Source organism: Nothobranchius furzeri, chromosome 4 (assembly GCF_043380555.1).
Source record: "Nothobranchius furzeri strain GRZ-AD chromosome 4, NfurGRZ-RIMD1, whole genome shotgun sequence".
Classification (NCBI taxonomy): Eukaryota; Metazoa; Chordata; class Actinopteri; order Cyprinodontiformes; family Nothobranchiidae; genus Nothobranchius; species Nothobranchius furzeri.
In genome coordinates, this window is record NC_091744.1 from 7,091,751 (window position 1) to 7,104,386 (window position 12,636).

Consider the following 12,636-nt stretch of genomic DNA (forward strand, 5'->3'; position numbering starts at 1 on the left):
ACCTCTCTTACTCATGGTGTCCCACAAGGTTCTGTGCTGGGGCCTCTGCTCTTCCTCCTCTATCTGCTTCCTCTTCAGCACATTCTGAGCTCCTTCAAAGGAATATCCTACCATCTTTATGCAGATGACATCCAACTGTACATCTCCTGTAAGCCCCATGAAATGTCTAAGCTGCAGCTGTTACACTCCTGCTTACTCTATTAAAACCTGGATGGCTGGGAACTCGCTACAGCTGAATGAAAGTAAGACTGAGATCCTCATCTGTGCCCAAGACAAGCTGGTTCCAAAAGTCAGAGACTCTTTTGGTCAGCTTGCTACTCACACCAAATCCTCCATCAGGAAACTTGGTGTGGCCTTTGACCCAGCTCTCACCCTGGATTCTCCTGTCAGTTCTCTTGTTCGCTCTTCCTTCTTCCATCTCAGGAACATTGCTAAGCTGAGTCTCATTCTGTCCCGCTCTGAACTTGAGACTGTTATCCACTAGTGGGAAAAATGATCGATTCTAAGATGCATCGCGATTCAGCCGTGCATGATTCCGCATCGATGCAGCAACATGACATAATGAGATTTTCTCCCTATGTCTATGTTGGGGGTCGGCAACCCGCGGCTCTTCCATCCATCTGATGCGGCTCTCTGTGCTTGTAAAATAATGAATGGATATTTAAATAAAATGCTTTATATTTTACTGCATTAATTTTACATCTGTATGCCAATTCTAAATGTAAAGATTGTCTGCGTAAACCTGAACAGTTCCAATCCGGTCTTACTGTGAGACCGGGTTGACGCGTCACGCTTGTGCGTAATCATAGGCGCTTCCTGAGCTGAAGACAACGTGAGATTCTGGGATTCTCCTCAGACAGGCTCCTGGATGTGTCGCCACATTGGAGACAGGAACAAGCGCTATTCAGCCAAAGTTTCATAATCAGGGAACATTTTCTAAGTGACAAGTCTCGCTTCAGTCAGAGGAATCTTCCTGCATGCGCTCTGGTTCTGCGACGTGCTCCAAGCCCCTCGCCACATCTTCAGCTCGCTGTGCACCTTATGTAGTACACGCTGACAGTGAGCTGCGCTGAGCAGTGTCCAGCTCAGATGTTCAGATGGGAATCTTTTCTTGGGTGATTTAGCTACATCTGCGATGTGCGAAACGAATAAAATGTCAGTTCGTCTGCATGCATCGGGGTAATTCTTTCTATTCTTTCTCCGTCAAAATAAACGGTCAAATACAGGAACTGTCCGGTCAACACAAGCCCTGCTTTTAACTGTTCTGTGTTCTTGTGAAAATTGTTGCAAAGAGATATAATTTAACTTGATTAGCAACAGAGCCAGGCGCACTGCGCCGTTATCTCCATCACTGTAAATGAGGGAAAAACAAAATGATCGGATCCTTTTCTGACCTTCCCCTTCTACAATTAATTATAGGCAGCACACTTTAAAAATTATTGCTCACTATAGTGAATAGATGAATGTTCTGTTTTTCAGGGATTTCTAAATCAAAAAGAAATTGAAAACTATTCTACTGCTTTTATTAAGTAATGAAAATTTTTGTGTGAAGAATCGTGATGCATTTCAGACTCAAATCGAATCGTTAGGCAGATAATCGGAATCGGATCGAATTGTGAGGCAGGTAGAGATGCACACCACTATTATCCACACCTTCATCTCCTCACGCATAGACTACTGCAACTCTCTTTTCATGTGTCTGAGCAAAACCTCCCTGAACCATCTACAGGTGCTTCAGAATGCCTGTGCTCGGCTTCTGACCAAGTCCTCCAAACATACCCACATCACCCCGCTTCTCCTCCAGCTTCACTGGCTGCCAGTCAACTTCAGGGTTCATTTCAAGATCCTGGTTCTGGTCTATAGGGTCTTACATGGACAAGCACCATCTTACATTGGTGATCTTCTTAGTCCCTACACCCCCAGCAGGTCCCTGAGGTCCAGTGATCAAAGCAGCACACCAGGCTAAAGACCAAAGGTGACAGATCAGTTGCTGCTGTGGCCCCCAGACTCTGGAACTCTCTCCTCTGAGCCTGAGATCAGTGGACTCAGTGGACTCCTTTGAAAAGCAGCTGAAGACACTTGTTCAAGCTGGCGTTTGTATGACCTTCTTCACCCCTCTCTCTTTATTCTGCTCTCCCCACCTATTCCACCTTCCTCAGGATCCACTGATTTCCCTCTTTCCTATTCACACTCTCTTTCTTTACATTTTTAATCACAATTGTCTATTTTTTGCACATTTAAAAATATATTTTTAACCATTTTCTAAATTATTTTTTATATTTTTACATTTTTGTTTTTGTGAAGTGCCTCGTGATTTTTATCTTGAGAGGTGCTATAGAAATTATATTTTCTTCTTCTTCTTCTAAAATACCCAAAGTTAACATCAGTCAAATGAGCAAGACTGAATATGACTCAGTACATGGCCACATTTAGTTTTGTTTTTTTAATTAATAAGTGTAACCAATTAATTTCTCAATTTAAAGTTTCTGTTTGAATTCTAGGAACTGTTTGGTTGAGAAGAGAAGCTTCTTTAAAAAAAAGGAAACTAAATAAATAAATAAACTAATGAAAAAGTTGCCCAGTCACATTAATTTTTACCTACTGGAACCTGTTTCTTGTTTTGCTGCTCTTGTGTGTCTTCGACTTGTTTCTCTCTTGCACTCCTTTTTGTGGTCTATTGTTTGTGTTTTGAGTTGGCGTCCGGTTTCTCCTATGTATGTTTTATTGCAGATTTTGCATGGGATTTCCTAAACGACTCCACATTTACGTCCTGCTGGTACTTTGTCTTTTGGGTGTACTAGTCTTTTTCTAACTGTTGTGTATGGTTTTGTTGGTGTGTTTATGTTGTGTTTTTTCATTGTTGCTCTTGTTTTTCCTGTTATGCCTTTGATGTATGGTAGGGTTATCACTGGTTTTGGTTCTTGTCTTTCTGGGTTTCTGGTTCCTTGCTTTGGTTGTTCTTTCCTTTCTGTTGTTGTTTTCCTTTATTTATCGCCAATGCCGGGTATCTGCAGGTCTTTAAAGTGTGTTGTATGTGTTTGTCCTCTTGTTTACGGTCTCTTTCTTCTGTTATCATGTTTGCTCGGTGTTATAATGTTCTGATTACTGACATTTTGTGTATGGTAGGGTGTTCTGATGTCTATAATAAATATTGGTCTGTGTGTGTTGGTTTCCTATATGTGTTTATGTTTAGGGTCCCGTCGGTCTGTCTGCTTATTTTCATGTCCATAAATGCTATGCTGCCTTCTGTTTATGTTATTTTGCAGTTGGGGGGGGAGTGGCTATGGCTTTTTGTTCTAGGTCTTCCATAAAAAACTTGCACAGGGTGGCTGACATAGGATTACCCATGGCGAAGCCTTCCAGTTGTTTGTATATAGTGTTGTCGTATGTGAAGTAAGTGGAGTTAGCTACCAGTCCAATCAGTTGTGCTATGTCATCTGCTGTGAGGTTTGTTCTTTTGTGTAAAGTTTTGTCCTGTCTGATTCTGTTAACTACCATGTCTATGGTTTTTTGGGTTGGTGTTTTTGTGAACAGGGACGTGATGTCATGTGAGATGAGTATGTCGTTATCTTCTATTGTAGTCTTTTTTAGTTCTTTTGCCAGTTCTATGCTATTTTTGCAATGTTGATCTGTGTTACCTAATAATGGGCTGATGATTTTGCTGATTTCCTTTGCCATGTTGTATGTTGGTGCACCTATGTTGTCTACTATTGGTCTAAGTTGAGTGTTTTGTTTGTGTATTTTTGGAGTTCCGTAGATTCTTGGTGTTATGTTTGCTGTAGGAATCCAGTGTTTGTACATTTTTTCTGTCATTTTGCCTTTTACTTTTAGTGGAATCAGTAATTTTTTCATGTTTTTCTTAATGTTTTCTGTTGGGTCTTTTTTAAGTATTTTGTATGTATTTTTGTCCTCTAGCATCTGTTTCATCTGTTGTTTGTATTTTTCTTTGTCCATTAATACTGTGGTTCTTCCTTTGTCTGCCGGCAGAATAATTATCTTTTCATTTTTGGATAATGCTGCTGTCATGACTGATTGTTCTTCTTTTGTAATATTGCTGTGTTGAATTTTGCTGTTCTTTATTGTCCCAACGTTATTTCTAAGTTCTGCTTTCTTTCCCTCATCTGTGATCTGTTGACATGCTAGTTCTGTTGCTACAATAAATTCATCATATGGTATTTTCTTTGGTGTTACTGCAAAATTTAAACCTTTTTTACTATGCTTTCTTCTGCTTCTGTTAGTTCGTATTGTAAAAGGTTACATACCCATGTACCCGCGGATAAACGGAGTAGGAAGTGACGCCACCATCAGCGTCAGCTCTGAGGAAGTTTGCAGCCGCGAACGAAACTGTCAGCAAACAAGGTAAAAAGAAACCTTTTCTGTGTTTTAAAAAAGAACCAAAAATGTAACTGTATTAGCTGTGTTTTTATACATTAACCAGTAATAACTGGGGTCATGAGTCTCTAAAATGTATTTTGAGGGTCAAAAGCTTAAAAACTTCAGAAGCACACAATTGGAATGACGTCCTAAAGACCTGGGGATGAGCAAATATTCAGGCAAACAGTGGATGTATATTAGTTCTAGCCTAATTTCTACACCGTTTGCCTGCTTTTATCCAGGCAGGATGGAACAACTTTAATGACTGAGGACACTTCGCAACAGCCCACAGCTTTAACCATGGCAATAATCAATGAGCCTTTGAACTACTTATATCATACAAGGAGTCACTGGGTCTCGTCCAACTAGTGAGAGCTTTTACTCCACCTCCACTCCAACTGTCCAATCATTCTCATCACAGTAATCGAGAGTACACTCCATCTGACCGACAACAAAAGGATAAACAGTTGTTCAACAAGACATGTACAATAATCAGTGACTGGGAGAGAACGAATCGATACTCGGCCTCTCGCTGCCACACACTAAAACAGCAGCTTGATCTGCGACCTCTCTCAAAAACATGCTGTTTACAGACGTCAGCCGGATACTCATCAAGTTTTTAAAGAGGTGAAAGGGTTTCTGTAGCTTCTACCTGGCGCATAAATAACAGTGATGGGAGTTTCTTACAACCATTTTCTTTGCAGGAGTTTCTGCCTGCTGCTTCTAGAGCGTTTCAAGGAAATTCATGAAGCTTAAATTATAAAGATACAAATGAAATTATGATTGAGCTGGAAATGTGGCGAAGATGAACTGTCAATCTGAAACAGCCATTAAAAATTCATTCAAATGGATTAATGCATTAATGGTTTCATTCACAGTGAGTCAGCAAAGTCTTTAAGATCTCTCTTCAACTGGAAATAATCTTTTTTCTGTTTGTTTTGTTTGCAACTTGTTTCTTTTTTAAATTAGATTAGAACAAAAACATCTGTCTTCTTGACTCTTCAGTGTGGTTTAGTACACGGCGCTGTGACCAAAATACATTTTCATACAATTGCTGAAAACTATTTTCCCATCTATTAAACTGGCCGTGTTTATTAGACGAATGCATGAAAAAAATCTTTCAGCTATTGTAAACCGTTATTACTCACTAAAGGAAGAAATGTGACTTGAACTTTTATTTCAAGCTTTGACAAATTATTTCACCATAAAATAAAAAAGTTCCTGGGCCAAAATGAGGAGCGCTCATCCTTCATCACGACCTGCAGCGATTTCACAGTTTGACTCTTGTGAGGTGAGCAAGTTTTCTCCAACTTCTCAGCTTATTTTAGCACTTTGTTTGGAGTCACAGGAATGAGTAGCTGCAAATTATGAGTTATAGTTAGATGTAATCTTTAAATTCGCTCGCACACCATCTCACTGAGTTATTCAAAGCTTTTAGTTTGAACGTGAGCCGGCTTAACAGCCAGCTACTAAATAAAGGCTCATAGTGTTTCAAGTTTTCACATAAGACACCAATAAAAAAATCTTTTTAAAAAATCCAAGTGATCCAATTGATACAACTCAATTATTTCTAGGTTTATATCTTAATATAAACAATATCAACATAAATAAAAACACAATAACAAAATATTAACCATCTGCTGCCTTTGGTGCCTAGAGTTTCAAACGAAGATCATCTCGTGTTGTGAACTGAATAAGCTGTAGCCATTTTGGTCAATGAAAAAAAATGAAGAAGAAAAGAAAAAGGAAAGGATAAAACAGAAGAAGAAGTTGTGCTTGATCTTAAAATATTTAAAAATCTTTTTCACTACAATAACAGGCCCTTTCCACTCACACCAGCTCAATGTAGCTCAATTTGGGTCGGCACCATTTAAAGTCTGTTCCGCTAGTAATGGTTCCATGGTTGCTGCAGCCTTTTTATTATCAGCTTTAATGTAGTTCCTAGAATACCACTTTGGCCCAAAAAAATGCGTTGGTCACTGATTGGCTAGGAGATGGAGTCGCTGGTTGCTCCAGAGTGTTTGAATGTTGTCATTATTTTTAAAAACGGGAAAAAATGCTGATTTTTAACGTCACAGGGGGTAGATATCTTTATATACCTGCCTCCATTGTAGTGAGATCCATTAAAGACGTTTGTAGGGGTTTGCATCAACTGATAATTTTGTTATTTGTCAGAAGAGCTGTGCAGGTGGATTTAATTTCTTCATTTTTTATGACATTTCTGAGGAATGAATGTGTGTTGTAATAGCCTTTAACAAGACCATCATCCTTGCATCATTACAAACTACGCAGAAATTTTCCACTTACTCTTGGCTCCTCAGTTCGAGGTATCTAGGGTGATAAGAGAAAAGCTCAGTAGTAGGCAGAGGTCAAGTGTTGGAAGGCACAGCTCGATGATACATAATGCAGAAACCGTTAGCTGAGTGGACAGCAGGGGTTTGCAGGCTGCAGCCAAGCGGGAGAGCTAAATAAAGACGCCGCATGAAGGCAGAAAAAGTCAAATTAAACCTGTATGGCAGCTGCAACATGTTCAGCAATTTAGCCACACAGTGTCGGCTTTGAAACGGCGATTTGATAAGACAAGCACGTCGCTTTTCATCTCAACAGATAATGCCAAACAAGTGTGGAGGAAAGAGTTTCAAACAGGATTCCCAAACAAATAACCAAAGACTCGGAGAGAAAAGAGGGCGACAGGCACGATAAAATGAAAGTGAACAAGTCAGGCTGAAAAGAGAATAAGAAAGCAGCAGAGGCATAGTGAGCTAGAATACACAACAAAAAATGAAAACTAAATCGATAGCTGCCTGAGGTTAAGGGAGGATTATGACACAACGAAGCCCTCAGCTGACTTCAGTCTGAGCTCCATGAGGAAGAATATTAACACCACAATTAATAAAGACAGAAGAGATGGAGTTTGACCACAAAACATTGATTAAAAACTGGTGGCAGTGAGAATTTTGACCTTCAGTTGAAGCAATTTACTTTTAATTCCTCATCTATGGTCACAAGCTTTGGGTAGTCACCGAACGAACAAGATCGAAGACATAAATAGACAAAATGAGTTTTCTCCACAGGGTGCCTGGGCTCTCCCTTACAGACAGGGTGAGAAGCTCCGTTGTCCAGGAGGGGCCCGGAGTAGATCCAATAATGCCTCCACATCGAGAGGAGCCAGTTGAGGTGGCTTGGGCATCTGGTTAGGACGCCTCCTCGGCGCCTCCCTGGTGAGGATTTCTGGGCAGGTCCAACCAAGAGGAGACCCAAAGGAAGACCCAGGACATGCTGGAAGGACTATGTTTCACGGCTGGCCAGGGAACACCTTAGGATTCCCCTGGAGGAGCTGGCCCAAGTGGCTGGGGAGAGGGAAGTCTGGGCATCTCTGTTTAGGTGACCCAACCCCGGATAAGCAAATGAATGAATGGGTGGATTTAATGAAAGGATGGATGGGTTTAATGGATGAATGGATGAATTTAATTAAAGAATGGATGGGTTGAATGGATGAATGGGTGGATGAATTTCAATGAATGGACGGATGGACAGACAGTTTTAATGGATGCTTGTTTACCTTATAGTTAAAACGGTGAAGACTTGGTAGCTATGATGATAACTTCATTTTATTTTATTTAAAAGTATTTTAATAAATTATGGTAAATTATATGCTGTATTTAAACACTGCATATATCAAAAAATAGATGAACTTCAAAAATTTAGAATTCAATCAGGAATGGTGTGCAACAAAATTTGTAAGCAGCAATAAAAAATACCTCCAAGAAAAGACCTCCAATGAAATACTAAACTGGTGAAAAGGCCACGCCCCCTTTGGAGCTCTACAGCTAGGTAGGCGTTACAGTAGAGCCATGAGTACATTAACTTGCAGAAATGTTAACTTTATTTCCTGAAATGACATTTTGATATCACTTACAAGTTTTATCATTTTAGTCAATTTTCCCCACAGAACCATTTTTATTCCCATAACCTGTTTACTACTACATACACAAAAAAACACCAGAACTGTTTCCTTCTACCTGCTGTCTCTGGCACACTACTCTATGAGCTGATGTCAATTAGTTAACAGCAGTACTTCCATAGAGTTCAATAATCTGACTTTTCTGCTCCAAGCCGAAAGTGGAAGATAGTTTTAATATTTCCTACAAGAAACAGATCAATTCCTAACACTCGTAATTTCATAAATGAATTGATGCAACTTTAAGTTTTTACATAGCAACAGTTTGAGGTTTACTTTTGATGCAGAATAAGCTTGCTTTTAGCTCTGTTTTTCTAACTTAGTTTTTATTGTCTGTAAAATAAAGCAGCTTTTTTTATCCACAAGCAGGAAAAATCAGTACAAACATGCAGCAGTTAGAAAAGGACGGTCATTTAAAAACAACATTGTAATACAGCGGAATGAAAAATGATGAAAGAATCTCAGTGCAGAAGAAGCTAGATGTATTTAGGTGCTGAAAGTGAGTGGGCAGCTGGGATGACGGAGTTTGCTTTTCTCTCACTATGAGGGTTAATGTTCGAGCAGAGTGAAGAAACAGAAACGTGGCAGAGCTGGCAACACTAAACTCTCTGACTTGTATCAAAACACGGCTTCAACAGATCAACATTAAGTCCAAAATACATGAAAAAGGTGCAAAAATTCTAGTAGTAGTCTAATAATTCACCTAATGCACTTTAAGTCATCTTTTAAGAGATAAACAGGTAACAAGTGCAGCCAAGCTAACAGGGTTTTATATAAGGTGTGTTGGCGAACGCGTGCTCTTCATCGTGATGCTGCAGAGCTTCGACTCCTCGGGCTGGAAACAGGAACAGCTTTCTCACCCTCCCACTCCTCCTCCTGCACTCCTACCATCATTTGCTGCTGACCTCTGGGGTCAACCAAACCCGAGCCTACATTTCTTTAGCTCCTTCTTCTCTGGAGTTGTTCTTCCTCCACCTCCACTTACAATATGTATGTTATCTGAATCATCGCACCAAACAGCCACACGTTGTTTTATTTTTATTCCTATGTGCTCGTGACTGGATGGGAAGGTGCACAGCTTGCAGCATCACATCAACAAATGGATGGGAATTTTCATAGTGAAGCTTCTTACCAGTTTATGTGTAAACAAAAGACAGAATTATCAAGCCAAGCTATTTGTTATCCTTCATATCGAAGAAACATAATTCAAGTCTTTCCTCCTGAACATACGGCTCTTTCCCAGGTTGTATAAGAAAAGACAAGATATTGTCCTTTTTGATTTGACCCTAAATCTGTTTGTTGTCACCAAAAACAAAATCTTTATTTAATAGGGACTTCAGTGCTCACAGCTTTTACAAGTCTTGGTTTCTTGTCGGGATCCAAAAGTAACTATGACTAGAAGCTAGTAAGATGATGAAAGGAAGGTAGACTTCTATAGGTTTGGGCGGTATTACCGTATTACCATATACAGCCAGTGTTAAAAAAATAGCAACGATGTCAGTTCCAATACATCATTAAAAAACTATGCACATAGGAGACAAAGATTAAAAGAAAATAACAATTACATTTAAAAAAAAGATAAATAAAAGTAATTTAATGATAAAGCGAATGTGTGGTTACATTTTCAGTTTACATAAATAGTTTTAAATGTTTTGTCCAACTTTTAGAGATGTTGAACTGGGCAGCAGTAGCTCAACAGGTTGATCAAGTTGTCCAGTAATCGGAAGGTTGCAGGTTCGATCCCGGCTCTGGACAGAGAATTCTGTTGTTGTGTCCTTGGGCAAGACACTTAACCCACGTTGCCTGCTGGTGGTGGTCGGAGGGACCGGTGGCGCCAGTGCTCGGCAGCCTCGCCTCTGTCAGTGTGCCCCAGGGCAGCTGTGGCTACATCGTAGCTCATCCCCACCAGTGTATGAATGTGTGTGTGAATGGGTGAATGATACACTGTAGTGTAAAGCGCTTTGGAGTCCTTAGTCTGAGAGGCGCTATACAAGTGTGGGTCATTTATCATTTACATAAAGTTCATGAATGTAATGTCATCCCGTGACCGCTGTGGATGTGCAGAGAAAAAAATGGTTGCTTGCGCACCAACGGACTTGGTGTCTAAAAACAACACAACTTCTGCAGTGTGGGAGTATTCCGGTTCGAAGCAAACGTTAAAGGAGAGCTGGTAAACACTGAAAAGGTAATTTGTGCAAACATATTAATGTCAGCACAGGAGGAATCTGGAGCTGAAATAACAGCCTACTGTTTGGCGCCTGTTGTTAAAGGAGACGACAACACATTTTTCTGGTGTTGCCGTCTCTGCTGCCAGCCTTCTCCAGAGGTCGTGGCTAGCCCCAAAGTACCCGTATATTGGTGCCACAAGCTCAATGAAGCCAGTTTTCTGCAGTCGGTCCACAATGAGCTACGTTGAGGCTGGAAAAGATAAACAAGCTGGTATTTCAGGTGAAAATCTTTTTATGAACTGTGTTTTTTTATAGTTGTTTATATTATGTGTGTTATGTTGTTATTGTTTTTGTAATAGTGTTTGTTATTCCGTTTCTGAATGGTGAAGGTCCAAACCAACAGCTTGGTAATTCCACTTGAGGCTTACGTCACCATTTTTAATTTGGTCCTGGTAATACCGAAATAACGTAATAATAAATAAAAAATGTGGATACCGCCCAAGCCCAACTTCAACAGCTACATAACGGGAGACAACGGGAAAAATTTATCTATCCCTGCCAGTGGACATACACTCCCAGGCATTTGTTCAAGGTGTTCCCATACCAAAGGCGGTCTATGACTTCTGCTCTGGGATCCCTCCCAATGGTGTTGTCTCACAGAGCGCCATAAAAACTGAGCTTCTTCTGGTCTTTGACTGCCACACTTTACAACACACCGCTGCTTTCATCCTCTGAGTGGATTAAATTATGATATGCTTTGACTGAATAAATGCTTTTAATGTTATTGTTACTGTGGACACGTTTTGGCGCTGATCAGTGACATCACTCACTGCAGAAACAGTCCTTATATGCTGACCTATGTGCAAAACTCCCAAAAGAGCTGAATTTGAATGGAGACACAACAGCTGAGACGACCGAGACATATCTCCCGGTCTAATTCTCCCTCCCAGAATTTACCCTGAAGTTCCGGCGATGGAAACACACCTAATGCACTAGACTGTTTGGTGGAGTTTAAAGGCTCATCCATTGGTAACGGGAACCATGTTGCCTCCCCTCTTTTGCTGATGATTTCAATTCAATTCAAAATTACTTTATTAATCCCAGAGGGAAATTGATTGCTGTAGTAGCTCAGTGCTCAGTAGCTGCAACACTTCAGGTTACTTCAGGGGCTTCTGATGGCCATTTTGTGGTTGCTTTAGTCAGCGTGGCCTAAGTCTGTCTAGTTGCCTCCCATTTATATTTTCAGCATTTTTGTTTACTGGGATGGCGCATCCTCTCCTGCAGCACCAAGGCCCCAAATCAAAAATCAGGACTGCAAATTAGGAAGGCTTTGGGGGAAACTTGAAAGCAAGGACAACTGCCGCTGCTGCTGGTAAATATCAACTTTCACCAGGTGGATTTACAAAAACACATGATGCATCTATTTAAAAATAAACAAATACATGAATCACAGGCATCAGTGAAGAGCATGTGGGTGTTTTGTTGCTACAACACTCAGGAGATGCTTAACAGCCACAAGAATCAAAATATTTTCCCTTAGAATGAACAAGCTGATCATCTCATCGCCTCGTAAAAGTGTTTAAATCAATTCTGACAGCATGGTGGAGGAAATCAGTGTGCTAATGATTGATCAGTCCATTGAGAGACATGGTCTCATCAAAACTCAGATGAGTAATTCAGGATAAATGATCAAAGACACTCTGGAGAAAGTCGGTAAAAATCTATAAACAATCTTTAATCACGTAAAGCCCAAGTGGCTAAAATCAATCAACACCACTCCGACACCGAAGGGCAAAGGTGAAAGTCTCTGTGACTCATTTTAATGTCACCAGAATCAGATTCAGGTGACGGCGTGTCATAATATATGTAGAAGATGTTCTTCACTCACCCTGGGCTGCCAGTTTTCATACTGCTTCTGCAGGTTCGCCCCGATGGTCTCCAGGGCTTTCTGTGGACTCATCGACAGAGGATCTGCAAAAAAACAACAACAAACAAAGAATAAAAGCAGGCAGCATCCTCTCCCCCAAACACACAAAACGCTTTCCAACCCGAGCCAAACAAGGCCGATCTGAAGCTGACAGAAGCAAGCAGACAGGCTAGAGAAGTTTACCGTTTCGGCATCAGAAAAACCTT

General features: G+C 40.4%; 1 protein-coding gene across 3 annotated transcripts in view; it reads right to left on the reverse strand.

Annotated features, from left to right (window-relative positions):
* rptor (regulatory associated protein of MTOR, complex 1) overlaps positions 1-12,636 on the reverse strand; it is a 253,616-nt gene that overhangs the window by 212,431 nt on the left and 28,549 nt on the right. For all 3 annotated transcript variants that reach the window (XM_070550035.1, XM_070550033.1, XM_070550034.1), the window contains exon 4: positions 12,392-12,474. In XM_070550035.1, coding sequence (XP_070406136.1) covers positions 12,392-12,474 — 83 coding nt within the window. The remainder of the gene's footprint in view (positions 1-12,391; positions 12,475-12,636) is intronic.